At 57.7% G+C, this 16,695-nt stretch overlaps 2 protein-coding genes across 2 annotated transcripts; both read right to left on the reverse strand.

Moving 5' to 3' along the window:
* Positions 1 to 3,166: 3,166 nt before the first annotated feature.
* Positions 3,167 to 6,235, reverse strand: PRTN3 (proteinase 3). The gene is made up of 5 exons (XM_068535012.1): positions 6,169 to 6,235; positions 5,211 to 5,370; positions 4,676 to 4,817; positions 3,749 to 3,979; positions 3,167 to 3,337 (listed from the first exon to the last, which is right to left on the reverse strand). Exons 1-5 carry the CDS (start codon positions 6,233 to 6,235, stop codon positions 3,167 to 3,169), a joined length of 771 nt encoding a protein of 256 aa, XP_068391113.1.
* A 7,060-nt stretch (positions 6,236 to 13,295) lies between these two features.
* Positions 13,296 to 15,712, reverse strand: AZU1 (azurocidin 1). The gene is made up of 5 exons (XM_068535013.1): positions 15,655 to 15,712; positions 15,219 to 15,375; positions 14,652 to 14,793; positions 13,879 to 14,115; positions 13,296 to 13,460 (listed from the first exon to the last, which is right to left on the reverse strand). Exons 1-5 carry the CDS (start codon positions 15,710 to 15,712, stop codon positions 13,296 to 13,298), a joined length of 759 nt encoding a protein of 252 aa, XP_068391114.1.
* Between the last annotated feature and the right edge of the window lie 983 nt (positions 15,713 to 16,695).

Raw genomic sequence — 16,695 nt, forward strand, 5'->3', positions numbered from 1 at the left:
GGGGAACCGGGCTTTGAACCCAGGTGCCCACAATGCACAGCTGGAGGGAGACTTGGTGCCTATTCCTCAGCCTTGGATCTCCCTCTTGGAGCCCGGACTTCCAACCTCTCTTTGGTTGTTGCTCCTAACGGGGAACTCACTCCCACCTGGGACCTGGTCAGTCTCTGGGGGCCCTCAGAGGTTCTGGGAAGGAATCCCTCCCACCCCCACCCCACCCGCACCCCTCTGAGCTTCTCTGAACCCCCTTCCAGCCTGAGGCAGAGGAAAAAATTCCCGCCCAGGCCTGGAGGCTGGACCATGGATCTCCAACCAAGTTTGAGAACTTCAGCCTGGACCTTGGAAGAACTCAAGCCGAACAATGGAGATGGGGTCCACCAGGGCCAGTTCCCAGCCCCGTGGCCCCCGTTCACCTTCCCACTCCCCACCCCCCAGCCCTGTCCCAGGCTGTTCCAGCTGCAACGGCCGTAGCCAAGGCTGTCGCAAGAAGCAACGTTCCCCTGGCTCGGAGCAGGGTTCAGGGGAGGGAACCAACGGATCCATCTGCAGGAACAGGCGGGCGGGGGCCCTCAGGGACACCCAGAGGTGGGCTGGGGCTGGAGTCCAGTTTGTCCCTGGGCTCCTCCCTGGTCTGTGGCCACAGGCAAGCAAACCCCCATCTCTCCCCTCTCAGTGGGGTCCCCACCCTGTTGAGTTAAAGTTACCATAGAGCACTTGGTAAGCACCTGCTGTATACACAACACTGTTTCCAGTGGGGGTGGGAAGAATGGAGGAGACCATGCCTCAGGCAGGGAGACCGGATTTAAACAAAAGCTGCATCTATATTGAGCACCACCTGTATGCTGATTCCTCGCAGGTCATGGGGGCTAAGCTTGTGGACTCTGGGTTCAGATCCTGGAGTGGCCACTTGCCCACTATGACTTCAGGCTATGGATGTAACCCCTCCATGCCTCAGTTTCCTCGTCTGTAAAATGGAAGTTATAGGCTCCCATCTCACATTTAATCCCGAGGATTAAATGAATGAACTTTTGTAAAGTTCTCAGATGAGAAAGTGCCGTCCTTGAGGGCTTGTTAACCATTAACCGGCTCCCGAAGGGCACGGTGGTGATTGGCTTGGGGAGCAGGGCTGGGCATCTGGGGGAATTCTGATTCACAATCAGAGCCGTGATGCCACGGGGAGTCTCTCGCTTGATCCCTGTCACACCGCAACAGGAAAATGATGCTTTGCGTGTCCTTCCCACGGCTGGAGGCTGGGGGACCCCTGCGCTGTTGGGAGCCGCCCTGCTCTCCCCGAGGTCCCCCAGGTCGTATCTGCCCAACATCCTGTTTATGATTCCTGTGGGTCTGTCCCCTGAATCTCAACAACCCCGGCCAACCTCCAGCAAATCAACCCAGGCCCCTATATCCCCCAGCCTCACCTCCCCTTCTTGGATCTGATCTTTGCTGTGCAGAACTTTCCTCTGTCACACACACATGTACACAAGCTCATAGAAAATAAAAAACGGGCTTCCCTGGTGGCGCAATGGTTAAGAATCCGCCTGCCAGTGCAGGGGACACGGGTTCGAGCCCTGATCTGGGAAGATCCCACATGCCGCGGAACAACTAAGCCCGTGCGCCACAACTACTGAGCCTGCGCTCTAGAGCCCGTGAGCCACAACTACTGAAGCCCGTGAGCCACAACTACTGAGCCTGTGCGCCTAGAGCCTGTGCTCCACAAGAGAAGCCACCGCAGTGAGAAGCCCGCGCACCCCAACGAAGAGTAGCCCCCGCTCGGCAACTAGAGAAAGCCCGCGCGCAGCAACAAAGGCCCAAGGCAGCCAAAAAAAAAAAAAGTTTAAAAAAAGAAAGTAGAAAACACCTGGGGCTGTTTTTTTCTGGGTCTTTCTGTTCCCATCAATGGGCTCAATCCAACATTCCCTCCAGCAAACCTCATTTACCCCCAGTGCTGGGCACCAAAATCCCTCTGGGCTTTTTATAGAAACCACTTCCCTGCCGCTGGCCCGTGGGAAATGCGGAAAATTCCCTGCGTTCCCACAACACTTATCAGCGTGCGTTTGCCAGGATTTCGGCTTTGTCCCAGGTCTCAGCACACCCTTGCTCCTGCTGAAGCGGAAAACCAGTCTCATCTCCTCCCCTGGGTGGTCGGCTGAGGTGTGAAACAGTTAAAAAGGGGGCAGCCCTGGGGGTTCTGGCTCCAGCTTGAATTCGCATGCTGCCACCAGATGGCGGCAGAGTAAATCAATAACAAAAGAGCTGCCTTCCAACTCTGGTGTGTCCGGTGAGCTGGTTGGCCCCTCTCTCTGAGCCTCCACTGCCTCATTGCCATGGCCACGTGCCCTCTCCACGGCTGGCCAGTGACCCCTACCTCTGCCTGGCCTCAGGCCTCTCCTCTAGACCCCAGTTCATTCTGTGGCCCTGCATGCTCCAGCCCTGCCCCCTCCCTGACCTGCTCTCCTTCCCCCACACGTCATGCCTTGCTGTTCCTCACACCCCCAAGCTTGTCCTGATACAGGGCCCTTACACTGTCTGTGCCTTGCCTGGCGACACTTCTCCTTTTGTTCGTATTCAGGCATTGCTGCCTCCTTCAAGAAGCCTCCCTAATAGCCCTTCTGCCTGCCCCTGACTGGTCAGGAGCCCCACAGGCCCTGGGCACCCCATGTTATGAGAGCTTGGTCCTCAAGTGGCCCCGGAGCTGGGAGACACAGAACTGGACAGGACACCCCTAGCCCTGAGGGCCAGGGTAGGGCTCCTTGGACACTTGGGAAATGTCTGGAGTGAGTCCGTTTTCCAGATGAGGAAACTGAGGCACAGAGAGGGGCGGCAACTTGCCCCGGGTCACACTGGCGGGGCTGGGTTAGAACCCACATCTGCGGGCATCTGGGGAGTGGGATCCGCTGTGACATGCGCCCTCCTCCGACTTCCAGGCCTCTGTTCCCACCCCCACCCCGAGCTCGGGGTTTGGGGACTTGGACGCTGAGGACCCTGGGCCACTCTCCCCCACATCTCCCCGTGGGAAGGACACACAGGAGCCAGGGGGATGGTTCAGCTTTTATTGACGCACCGTGGGTCTGCCTGGCTCCCAAGAGCCGGGGGGGCAGGAAGGGGGGCACGGGCGCAGAAGCAGACCCGCCGCGTCTGTCCACAGCATGGCCTCAGTGCCCGGGGGTGCTCAGGGGCTGTCCTCACCCCCCGCGTTGCTCAGCACCGAGCGGATCCAGTCTACGTAGAGGGAGACGCGAGCAAAGAAGTCGGGGTACTGGTTGGTGGCGCATCCCCGGATCACAAAGGAGTCCACGCCCTGGATGACACCGTCGCAGACCAAGGGGCCGCCCGAGTCCCCCTGGGGAGGGGGCAGGTCGGTCAGTCACTCAGGCCAGGCCAGCAGCCAGACGAGGCTACCTCAGGGGAAGGGGCCACGTAGGGGTGAGATGTTTCCAGCCTAGAATTTTCTTTAAAGTATGTGGGTGAGACAGGGAGGGGAGGCCCCTCTGGAGGAGAGCGGACATTTATTGGCCCCCTGCTATATACCTGGACCCCAGAATTCTGGGTGTGGCCCCCGGAGTGGGGCTAGGGCACCCACCCAAGGTGGGCTGCGGGGTGGAAAAGCCCCCAGACCCATGAAGGCCCCGTCACCCCCTCACGATGGGTGTGCTCACCTTCCAGATGGTGTGACAGAGGCACCCGCCTGCCTGCCCTCCCTCCCTCTCCCGGCTGTCCCTGCAGCCACTGAGCTGCAGCCCCCAGTACATACAAAACAGATGCCAGCGCTGCGTTGGGGCACAAAGGTGCACACGTTCTGTGGCTGGCACAGGAAAGTGACCACGGTGACGTTGAGCTCCTGCAGGACCTGGGACGGTGGCTCAAAGGTGCCCAGGCGGCCCCAGCCCATGGCCAGGCACTGGGTGCCATGGGGCAGCAGCTGGTTCTGCTGAGGGAGCTGGGCCACTGCAACCTGGGCGTTGAGGGTGGCCGGGCGGTCCAGCTGGGGCAGAGGGCGGTTGGTGGGCAGTGAGTCTCCAGGACCCGCAGCCACCCATGGACGATTATCTCAAAGTGCCTCCTTCAGGCCTTTGCACATGCTGTTCCCTCCGCCTGGCTCTACCTCAGGGGTCGCCTCCTCCAGGGAGGCTGCCCTGATCCCCCTCCAAACCTGCCAGGGCTCAGTTTCACATTCCCCGAGGCCAAGAGACTCCCCTTTGCAGCATTGGTCACTGTTGCATTCATTCACTTACAAAGCACTTATTGAGCACCAACTGTATGCTTGATCCTGGGCTAAGCCCTGGGGATCCTACCTCTGCCTTCTGGGAGCTGATCTTTGGGGCTGGGAGGGGCCAAGAAGAGAATGGCAGGTGGCACAGTCAAGGGAAACATAGCCCAGTGATGAACAGTGTATGGGGGAGGGGTGGCTGTCACTCAAGTAGGGTGAGGGGAGGCTTCCCTGAGGAGGGGAGGCTGGTGCCAAGGCTGAGGGTATCTGGGAACAGCGCAGGGAGCAGGGAGGGGACGCAGCCGGGCAAAGGCTGGGGGCGGGGCATGGGGGCATCCCGCGTGCTCAGAAGGTGGTGACTGGCTCTCTCCCCACCAGGCCGTGTCCCACGCCCGCCGGGGCTCCTGTACAGTAGGTGCTGGAAAATGAATGAACAGGGGTCCCTGGGCCCTGCTGGCCCCGCCCACCCACCTGCAGGAGGAGGACGTCGTTCAGCTTCTCCTGTGGGTCGTAATTGTTCTCAAACAGGCGGCTGATGCCGAACCTCTGCTCGGTGGGCTCGGAGGTCTGCAGGCGGTGGGCCCCGAGCACCACGCTCACCCGCAACGGGTTCCTGAGGGTCAGGGCGTTCATCGCTGGGACCCCGACCCCCCCCCCCCCACGTGCCCCCCACCCCCGTCCTGAGGCCCAGGGTGCAGCCCCTCGGAGACTGCCCACCGTCCCAGGAGACCCCCCCCCGTCTGCATCTTGCCCCCGAGGGTTGAACCCCTGGCTTGAGCTAATCCTCCTGGGGTATCAGGGGGTCACGTCGGGCTGGGGAGCAGGGCAGGTGCGCGCCTAGTTTGGGATGAGAGGGTTGGGCCGATAGACGGAGGGGCTGAGACCAGGCAAGCGGAGGCAGGCCGTGCCTCGCCCCCTCGGACCCCCGGGGCAGCCCCGCGCCCCCTCCCTCGGAGCACCGCCCCCTCCCCAGGCAGGCCCGCACCGCGCAGGCGCACTCACTCACAAGTTGCTCAGGCAGTGGGCTGCGGTCAGCACGAAGCGCGGGTGGATCAAGGTCCCCCCGCAGAAGTGGTTGCTGGGGAACAGCTGCAGCGACGCCATGTAGGGGCGCGAGTGGGGCTGGGCTTCCCGCCCGCCCACTATCTCCACGGCCCGGGCTGCACCTGGGGACGCCGGGGGTCAGCGGCCGTCGCCTTGCCTAACGCCCTCCACGGCTCCCTGGACGGGAGACCGACCCCACCCCACCGCCCCATCCCCCGCCCAGGGAGCCCAGACGGGGGTCGGGGGACGAGGGCAGAGCCACTGTGTGGCCTCCACCAGGCCTGGGACCCCTCAGAGCCTCCGTTTCCCCATGTGCAAACTGGGGGTCCCATAGCAGCACAGGGGGGCTGGGGGCTGTGGAGGGAAGAGGCCTGGGCCCGGGACAGTTAGCGCTGGGGAGATCCCGGTGGTCATTGTCATTATTATTTCTGAAGGCTCCCAGGAAGCAGCGGCGCCCAGTCCTGAAGGTCAGGAGGGGGAAGAAGCTGGCAAGATGACCCGTCTTGCAGATGGACAAACTGAGGCATGAAAAAGCCTCATCAGGATGAGGGCGGAGGGGTTCCCTCACTCCGGTTTTTCCTCTGACACGTGCGTCATTCACCCAGTGACACATTCGTTCGTGCGTGCACACTTACTTACTGAGTGCTTGCTGGGTGCCAGGTGCTGTCCAGGGATTCTGGTTATATTGAGTCCCTAGGACACCTCCCTGGGCAGGAGGCACTAGGTTTTGCCCATTTTACAGATGCGGAAACAGAGCTGCATATCCCAGGCCCCCCCTTTCTCTCCTCCTCCCCTCCCCTTGAGGCATTCATCCCAAGCAGCCAGTCGAGCCGGGTCCTGCTTCACTTTCCCCATCTGAGCCGTGAGGGCGTGGGACAGGCAGACGGACGGACGGACGGACGGACTTGGGCCCCACTCACCACCCAGCAGCACAGCCAACAGCACTGGGGTGAGGGCAGGCCTGGAGGGTCTGCAGCTTCGGGTCATGGTTGGGCCGTGCCCCCTGCCTGCCTGCCCCCTCTTATAGCCCCAATTCAGAGAGGCCATTAGGGTTGCCCCATACCCGGGCTGGGCGTCCCCACTTCCTCCTTCCAGCTCGAGGGCTCGGGAGCTTGGGGGTCAAAGCTGCACCCCAGGAAGCCTGCAGGGGCTTCAGGCTCATGCTCGGGGTCCCGGCACCCCAAGAGATGTAGGAAGCTGGCTCCCACCCACCCCATGCTGGGGGTCCTCTGGACAAGGGGGCTTGTGGCCACAGCCCTCACAGTGACACACACCCCAGCTTCCACACCCCCAAGGGGGCACTGCCTGCCCCCAGAGGGTCCCTGTAGCCCCAGCAAGGTGAGATGTGGCCGACGTGTGCAGGGGTGGGATGAGTCCCACTCAGCGGGACAGAAAAGGGGGTGAGGGTCTCAGAGCCCTGCGCCTCCTGAGACCCACAGTTTCATCTCCCGGCCCTCACTTTGTCTGGGGGATTCACTCTTCCCTCTAAGGCAGAGCTCTCACCTGGGGCGATTCCTCCCCCAGGGACACCTGTGGTCATCACGACTGGGGAGCTCCTGGCATGCAGTGGCTGGGACCAGGGATGCTGCCCGACACGGGAGGGGGCAGGGGGAGACCCTGGTGCCGGGGAGACATTTATTTATGTATCTATTTATAACTGACTCATTATTATGAAAAACTTAAACCTACAGAAGCATAGATAGAGGAGCTCACGGAATTTGGGGGCCAAAAAGAAAGTTTTTAAGCTTTTCATTTTGAAATCATTTCACGCTTACAGCAGTCCGCAGAATTCCCGGATGTGCCGCCCCAGCTTCCCCGGGGGCCACGTCTTGCACAAAGTTTGCCCCCTCACAGGCCGCCTGGATTTCACAATCAGCCAGTCTCTGGTCCAGGATCCACCCCCCCGCCTCCCCGAGTCTCCTGGGCTCTGGGGCAGCCCCTCAGCCTCTCCTGGCCCTCGTGCCGTGTCCTTGGTGGCAACCTGGCGGGTTTTGGGGGGAACGTCCCTCCGAATGGGCTTGTGCGGGGTCCCCACACGGAGATGGGGTCTGTATACCGAGTGGCGGTCCCCAGGACGTGGGGTATCATCTCTGAGGTGCCTGCGTGTCCCTCCTGCCGAGTCACACTTTCCTCTTTGGAATGAATGAACGTCTCTGAGGCAGAAACACCTGCTCTGAGTTTTGCCCACCAATGACTCCTGGTGCAGCCTGCGTGCCTCACTGCTTCCCGCCCCTCCTCCTGCAGGCAGTTGCCCCTCTGCCGATGCGTTTTTATTTTTTATCTTTTAAATTTTATTGAAGTAGAGTTGATTTACAATGTTGTGTTAATTTCTACTGAACAGCAAGGTGACTCAGTTATACATATATATATATTCTTTCCCCCCACCCAGGCTCTGTTTTTTAAATTAATTAATTTATTTTTTATATTCTTTTCCATATTCTTTTCCGTTATGGTTTATCCCAGGATAGTGAATATAGTTCCCTGTGCTATACAGTAGGACCTTGCTGTTTATCCATCCTATATATAATAGTTTGCATCTGCTAACCGCAAACTCCCAATCCATCCCTCCCCCACCCCTCTCCCCCTTGGCAACCATAACTCTGTTCTCTATGTCCGTGAGTCTGTTTCTGTTTTGAAGATAAGTTCATTTGTGTCATATTTTAGATTCCACGTATAAGTGATATCATATGATATTTGTCTTTCTCTTTCTGACTTACTTCACTTAGTATGATCATACCTAGGTTCATCCATGTTGCTGCAAATGGCATTATTTCATTCTTTTTTATGGCTGAGTAATATTCCATTGTATAAATGCACCACATCTTATTTATCCATTCCTCTGTCGATGGACATTTAGGTTGTTTCCATGTCTTGGCTATTGTGAACAGTGCTGTTATGAATATAAGGGTGCATGTATCTTTTCAAATTATACTTTTGTCTGGGTATATGCCCAGGAGTGGGGTTGCTGGATCATATGGCAACTCTACTTTTAGTTTTTTGAGGAACCTCCACACTGTTTTTCCACAGTGGCTGCACCAACTTACATTCCCACCAACAGTGTAGGAGGGTTCCCTTTTCTCCACACCCTCTCCAGCATTTGTAATTTGTAGATTTTTTGATGGTGGCCATTCTGAGCGGTGTGAGGTCAGAATTCACACCTCATTGTATTTTTGATTTCCTCTTCTCTAATCATTAGTGATCTTTTCATGTGCCTGTTGGCCATCTGTATTGCCAACGTGTTTTTAAGTCACACATCACAGCCCAGTCACTCGGGAAAGGCCGCAGCCCTGGGTGTGGCCCTGACATGTCTCCACAGAAACCCGGGGCTGCTGTGCCTTTTGCTTTCAGAACTGGTTTTTCTCGTTTGACAAGAACATCTCTGCGGACTGGCACTGTCCGGTCCAGCGGGGCAGGCTGCTTGGTGCCTCGGTTTCCCCACCTGTACAGTGGGGTGATCGTACTAATAGTCCCTCCCCCGGGGCGACAGCAGGAGGATTTGATAAGTTGGAGTATTGGAGTGTGTGGGCGCGCAGTGAGGTGAGGTGAGCACAGGTGCCAGCCCTGTCGCTGCCACCCCACCACTCCCTTCCTTTTTCTGCTGTGCTTCTCCCCGTCTCAGCCCATCCTCTCGGCGGCTGGGCCGGGTCAGCATGTGCCTCTCTCAGATCCAGGCTCTTCTGGGAGCAGACGCGGGGCGGGTACACCCCAGGGTCCGGAGCCCCTCGCCTGGGTTCACATTCTGCTGTGCTTTGTGATTCTGGGCTAGAAACGCCACCTCTCTGGGCCTCGGTTTCCCCATCTGTTAATGATGGGGAGTCATGAGAACAACCCCACCTCAGGGACTGACTTCCCTAATACAGATAAGAGCTTGATGAACCATCAGCTGATGAAAGGGGGTACGCACAGGGGAGCATCACTCAGCCCTGAAAAGTAGAGAGACACTGACACTCGCTACAGCGTGGACGGACCCTGAGAGCACGATGCTCAGTGAGAGAAGCCAGACACAGAAGGACACACAGGGTGTGATTCCATTGGCGGGAAACGTCCAGAACAGGCAGATCCACAGAGACAGAGAGTGGGTTCCTGGTTGTCAGGGGCTGGGGGAGAGCATGGGGGTGAGTGCCCTTGGGGACAGGGCTTCTTTTCAGGGTGGCGAGAATGTTCTGGAATTAGAGGTGGTGGTTGCACAACCCTGTGACTATACTAAACGCCGCTGAACTGTTAAGCGGGTGGGTTGTATGGTAGGAGAAGTACATTTCGATAAAGCTTTAACTGAAAAAGAAAAAGAAACACACACACACAACCTTGCTAGGTAACTGCCCACGGGGTCCTGGCCAGAAGCTCTCACCCCCCAGGGAGCCTCCCGGGGTGGGGGTGGGGTGGGGAGGGGAGTCACAGCATCAGATGAGACAGGGGGATGGCCCGGGGTCCTCCTCTCTGCTCCAGGCCTGGGGTGGGGGCAGGCAGGTGAGTGCAGGGCTGGGGGGCTGCCTGAAGGCAGAGGCTTGGGAAGGCATGGGACTGGGTGGGGAGCTGGGGACACCGGGAGCCCTGGGGGTTGTAACTGGGAGGGAGGGAACCATCGGGGGCCTCTGGGGGTCGGGCCGGCAGGTGGAGGGGAAGTGGGGCTGGAAGCTGTGGCCTCGGCCCCTTCCCGCTCCAACTGTGGCTGGTGCAACAGGCAACGGCCTCGCCGGGAACGCGGGCTGGGGCGGGGTGAGGGGGCAAGCGGACCCGAGCCGACCCACCCAGGATCGAGGGAAGGAGGGCGGGAGAGGCTCAGTCTCTGTGTCTCTGCCTCTTTTTCCTCTTCTCTCCTGAAAAAAGAAAAACACTCCTTTCTTGAGGGGGCCAGTGTTGGGGGCTCCAAGCTGGGACCATATGCTCTTGGACCCCAACGCCCTAGGGCCTCAGTTTCCCCATCTGAACAATCATCAGGCGGGGCCCCTGGGACCATTCTGGGCTCCTGAGCCGCTGACATTCCTCTCTGGGCCTCAGTTTCCCCTTCTATAAAGCAGGACCAATTCTGAACCCCCAATTCCACTCCTGGGTACAAACCCATAGCATTGAATATCGATGTTCAAACAAAACGTGTACACAAATGTCCACAGCGACGTGATTCACAATAGCCAGGGTGGAACCAACCCAGATGACCATCGACAGACGATGGATATACATCCCTCCACACCTGGGAACATCACTCAGCCGTGAAAAGGGGTGAAGCGCTGACACTCACTACAGCGTGGATGGACCCTGAGGACACGATGCTCAGTGAGAGAAGCCAGACACAGAAGGACACACAGTGTGTGATTCCATTGATGGGAAACGTCCAGAACAGGCCAGTCCACAGGGACAGAGAGTTAGTGGTTAGTGGTTGTCAGGGGCTGGGGGAGGGGGAGGAGAGGTGACTGCTGATGGGGACGGAGCTTCTTTTGGGGGTGATGGAATGTTCTGGAACTGGACAGCGGTGAGGGTTGCACAACCTAGTGAAATACACTAAAAACCACTGAATTGTTCCCTTTAAAAGAGTGAATTTTATGTTATGTGACTTTCACTGCAATAAATTATGAAAAACAAATAAACAGACCCGGGACCCACAGACCAGGCCTGTAGGATGGGATGAGGGCCTGGCATGCAGCTGGTGCCTAATAAGCGCCAGCAACGCCAGTGGTGATTGGAGCTCCCTGGGCCTCGGGCTCCCCATCTGTAAAATGGCTTAATGGCAACACAACTAACCTCGGTGGCTGGTGTGTGTGGGCCATCTCTGGGGGCTTCTGGGGCAGTGAGGGGGTGGAGGGCGCGCGGTCAGGGCAGGGGGCTCGGGACCGCACAGACCCCAACACCACCCGGCTCAGGGCACAGCGCCGCCCCTTCGAGCCCCTCCCCTCCCCTGCGTGTTGGGGCGTCAGCAGGGCCCCCAGGAGAAAGGGCAGAGCTGGGCATCTCCATTTTGGCCCCGACGCCGGCTGGGCTGAGCCTCTTCCACAGCTGTGTGCTACCCGCCCGCCCCGGGCTTCTGTGGTCTCCCCACCGCCAGCCCGGAACACTGGATCCTTTGCAGCCTCTTTCTCTCGAGCCACATGGCAGGACCTGTTCCCATCTCGTGCAAGGTGACACGTGGGCAACCCCCAGGGCGGCACCTGGTTCGGATGCCCGACCCGTCCCTGCCACCCCGCCCCCCGCCAGACGAGACACCGCAGATGGCAGGCTTTGTGATCACCCCCCTGGGTGAAAAGCCCACCTCCCAGGAGGCCAGCGGGCATTTCTCACGCACTGGGTGAGGGGCAGTGTTCCCACATCGTCAAGAGCCTCCTGTGTTTCTTTGCTGTGAACTGTTTACATCCTTGACCCACTTTTTTACTACTGGGCTCTAATTTTTTTCCTTACTGATTTTAGGTGCACATTATATGTATTATATTATAAATTTATAAGATAAATATATTATAAATATATACTATAAATATTAATGTATAATATTTACACAATGGATTTATTATATTTTATTATGTGTTATTAAGTATATATTTTTAAAAATACAAGTATAATATGTAATAAGTACTAATATATAATGTAATGTATGGTTTAATTTTTATTTTTTATTTTTTAAAAATTTTTATTTATTTATTTATGGCTGTGTTGGGTCTTCGTTTCTGTGCGAGGGCTTTCTCTAGTTGCGGCGAGTGGGGGCCACTCTTCATCGCGGCGCGCGGGCCTCTCACTGTCGCGGCCTCTCCCGTTGCGGAGCACAGGCTCCAGACGCGCAGGCTCAGTAGTTGTGGCTCACGGGCTTAGTTGCTCCGCGGCATGTGGGATCTTCCCAGACCAGGGCTCGAACCCGTGTCCCCTGCATTGGCAGGCAGATTCTCAACCACTGCGCCACCAGGGAAGCCCTAATTTTTATTTTAACGAAACAATTTTATTTAGTTTAATAAACTATATTATGTGTATTGTTTTATATATCATTTATGTAATTATTTTTATTATGTTTTGTATGTTATACGATTATGTTTGTCATGTTTTATATATCATTTATATAAATATATAAATACATATATATATAGTTTGGCTGCACCACGGGGCATGTGGGATCTTATTTCCCCCACTAGGGATCCAACCCGTGCCCCTTGTGGTGGAAGCGTGGAGTCTTAACCTCTGGACCTCCAGGGAAGTCCCTATAAAATTATATTTATTATTTAACATTTATATTTTAGTTCCTTTCATATTAGGCTCTTTAACCGATTCAAGTGGCAAATAGTCTAAGCCAGTTTCTCGTGTGTCTCTTGACTTTGCTGCATAATATGCAGCCGGGCCTCCGTATCCGCGGGTTCCACACCCGCGGACTGAACCAACCTCGGATTCAACCAACCACAGATCAAAAATATTTGGGAAAAAAATTTCCAGAAAGTTCTAAAAAGCAAAACTTGAATTTGCTGTAGGCGGGCAACTATATTTCCACAGCATTTACATTTTATCAGGTATTTTAAGTCATATAGAGATGATTTTAAGTGCACTGAAGGATGTGCGTAGGTTACTTGCAAATATTACGGCATTTGATATAAGGGACTTGAGCATCCGCGGATTTGGGTATCCACCAGGGTCCTGGAGCCCAGCCCCTGCAGATACTAAGGGGTGACTGTATTCTCGACCAAAATGAGAGACGTTCAAGGGGGCCTGGAATCTCACAGATGTGGGTTCAGAGCCCACTCTGGCTGTGTGGCCTCAGGGTAGTCACCCAACCTCTCTGAGCCTCGGCGCCGCCTCAGGTGGAGATAACAAGAGCCCCTGGTCCTCAGGGCTGCGAGCGGATTCCGTGAGTGGAGGCCCCTGGGGTGGATGCCACTCTTGCCGGAAGATGTCCCTGCGCTCGGCACCCAGCCCCTTCCCGCCCCCGCAAAGCAGAAATCAGGTGCTGTGGACAGAATGGGAACAGATCTTTTATTAGTCACAACCGCGCGGGCCAGGGTGGGGCTGCGGGATGGGACAGAGGCGTGGGGGGCTGGGCTCCGTGGCAGCTCACACGCCCCCCACCGGCTGGGCTGGGGGTCCGTCAGGCTGGCGCACGTCCGCCTGGCTGGTTTATAACCGAGTCAATCCAGTCCCTGAAGAGTGCCACGCGAGCGAAGAAGTCGGGGCCCCTGCCGCAGGGCCCCCGGGACCAGGAGGCCACGCCGTGCGCCAGGCCGTTGCAGATGAGGGGGGTGCCCCCGTCCCCCTGCAGGGCGGCAGGAGAGTCAGGGCATCCCAGGCCCAGCCCCCCTACTCTGCTCCCACCCAGAACCACTGCTCATGCCACCCGCAAATCCTGTCCCCGCCCCTGGCCCTTGGCACGTGCTGTCCCGCTGCCTGCACGCTTTTCCCTCAACTTTGCTGGGTTAACTCCTACCTGCAACTCAGGTCTCAGATGCCCCCCAGGAACTCCCTGCTGCCCCGGGCTGGGCCTGTCCCGTGCACGCCCTTGTCTTGACACCTGACTCCCCCACCCACAAGGTCTGGGAGCCCCTGGCTCCAAAAGGGCAGACCCTACCCTGTCCTGTTCCCTGTCGTGTCTCCAGCCCCCAGCCCAGAGCTTGGCACTTGTCCTTGCTTTTCCCACCACCTGGAGCCCACCCCAGGTCACGCCCAGCCCGTACCTGGCAGATGCCGCCCCGGCGGGTAAGGACGCCGGTGCACACATTGTTGGGGCGACACTGGTCCGACGGGGTCACAGTGACGTTCACGACCCTTGGGACTCGGGAGAGACGCCCTGTATGCTGTCGGGTGCCCCAGCCTGCGACCTGGCAGTTGGTGCCAGCTTCCACCGTGGCATTCTGTGGGGGCAGTGGTACAACTGCCACGGCGCTGCTGGTGAGGTTGGCCTGACGGTCCAGCTGGGGAGGGAAACTGAGTCAGGAGAGGGCGGAGCTGGGGACCAGAGCCTCACGGGGCCCAGCTGGGAGCCAGAGCGGCAGCGACGTGAGTTTTGGTCTGTAAAGTGGTTTGGGTCCTGGCCAGTTTAGGCAGTAACTAGCCGTGGGGGGTCCTGGCCAAGTGACTTTACCTCTCTGGGCCTCTGGTTCCTCCAGAGAAGGAATCAATCGTTCTTATCGCAAAGGTGGTTGAGAGACCCTGAAGGTGAAGAGCTTGCCCAGGAAATGCAGATAAAACAAGGTACCATCCCCCATCACAATTGACAGAAAATTTTTAAAAATCATATTATGCAGTGTCAGTAATGATGTAGAGAAATGGGCAGTTGTAAATTCTGCTGGTGGGAGGGAAAGTTGGCCCAGCTCCTGTGTCCAGGATCCGGAGGATAGGTAAATGGATTGTGCACTTGGCTGTACGATGTAACCACAGGCTCCGTACACGTGGCTCGTCCCTCCTTAGCCCCCCAGGCCGTCATCAGCCCCCCCACCCCTCTCCCCACCTGCAGCAGCAGCACATCGTTCAGGTTCTCTTGGGGGTCATAGCCATTCTCACTGATGCTCCTGATGGAGAACGTCTGCCGGGACCTCTCCCGCCGCCTCAGGTTGTAGGCCCCCAGCACCACAGTGGCAATCCCGGTGTTGCTAAGAGCAGGTGGGGGCAGACACCAGGCTGGGGCAGTCCTGGGGGCTTGTGGGGAAGTCCCCAACCTTCCACACCCACCCCAGGGCCCGGGCATTGATTGGGAGCAGGCTTGCAAATAAGGCAGGGAATTACTAGCCCACTGAACCACAGCCCAGGAGCCAAAGGAAGGACAGCGGTGATGGTCAAGCCTCTTTCCTTCCTTCTGCAGCCGTATCTCCCCTCCGTTGCCAGATCGAGACCCTCCTGGGCCCCCTTCCTATCCTGGGTCCCCCATTTCCCTCTCCAAGCCCCTCAACCCTTCCTAAGGCCCCTCCCCCTTGCCAAGCCCCTCCCCTTCTCACCTACCAGGCACCGTCCCCCCAGGAATCGCCAGAGCTCTCTCCCTCTCCGAGCCCCCCTCCCCACCCTGTGGCTCCCTCCTCACCGGCTTTGGAAGCAGCTGGCGGCTGTCAGGATGAAGCCGGGATGGATCAGGGCGCCCCCGCAGAAGTGCCGCCCTTGAGTCTGAATGGAGGCCAGAAATGGGAACTCCTGTGGCCGGGCCTTCCTGCCACCCACGATGTCCGCCAGGGGTGCCGAGCCTGGGGAGAGGGTGCATTGCAGCTCCCCCAGTTTCAGCCCCATCCCTGGGGAGACCCCGGCCTCCCGCCCCCTTGTTCCCCAAAAGGACAGGGGCCCACCCTCCCAGGGCTAGTCAGGGCCAGCCTGGCTGTGCGACCTGGGCTAGGTCGCTTTCCCTCCCTGAGCCTTGAGTCCAGGGAAGCAGGGGCTGGCGCCCGCTGGTCCCTCCCACCAGGGCCCGTCCCCTGCAGCTGGACCCCTGCATAGATGGGGACATCTGGCCTGGGGCAGGCACTCACCGGCCCTGGAGGTCGCCAGCAGGCCGGCCAGCAGGCCCAGGAGTCTGAGTGCCGTCATGACGGGGCCGCTGGGGGTGGCTGGGATGGTGGCGCCCTTATACCCGGGGCCTTGGCCATCGGCACACCCCCGACCCAGGGCCTGGCCCCTCCCGTCAGGAGCAGGGGAAGTTGCCCAAGGCCTCCAGAGCCAACCGCTCCTGGGGCCTGCCTGGGCCCTCCAACTGCCCACCCTGTGCCCCGTCCTCCCCTCTGTACGGTAGGTGACCCCTCAGATGTGGGTGAGGCTGACACCCAGCCGTGCCACTCACGATGGGGCCTCCACTCAGCTTTCCAGCCTGAGTGCTGGGCGTTCCACCACTGCCCACCTGGCCTGGGATTGAGTCCTGCTGGCTTTTGCATGTGTGTGTGTTTTACTGCTCTTTATTTTTTTTAAACAGCTTTATTGAGATATATAATTCGAGTGCCACACAATTCATCTGTTGAAAGCGTGCTATTCCATCGTTTTTAGTATCTTCAGAGTTACGCAGCCATCACCCCAATTTTAGAACATTCCATCACCTCAAAAGAAGCCCCGTCCCCATCAGCAGTCACTCCCCCTCCCATCCCCCAGCCCCTGACAATCATGAACCCACTCTCCATCTGTGGATTTGCCTGTTCTGGACATTTCCCATCAACGGAATCACACACTGTGTGTCTTCTGTGTCCAGCTTTTCACTTACAGGGTTTTTATCTGTGGGCACCTGGCCGGGTCACTCGCCCGCCCTCAGTCTGTGCATCTCTAAAGTGGGCAGGTGCGGCCATGGAGTCCCCAGAGCCAGGTGGTCCTGGAGAGGTTGTCTCCCCTTCCCTGTCCTCAAAGCAGGGTCTTCAGAGGTTTCAGGCACTCAGAACCTGGGCAACAGATGAGGCCAAGGGGAGAGAAAGACAGGGTTGAGTATCCAGAATATATAAAGAACTCTCACAACTCAACAACAAAAAGACAAACAATCCACTTAAAAATGGACAAAGGATTTGAATAGACATTTCTCCCAAGATACACAA

This window comes from Eschrichtius robustus, chromosome 2 (assembly GCF_028021215.1).
Source record: "Eschrichtius robustus isolate mEscRob2 chromosome 2, mEscRob2.pri, whole genome shotgun sequence".
NCBI lineage: Eukaryota > Metazoa > Chordata > Mammalia > Artiodactyla > Eschrichtiidae > Eschrichtius > Eschrichtius robustus.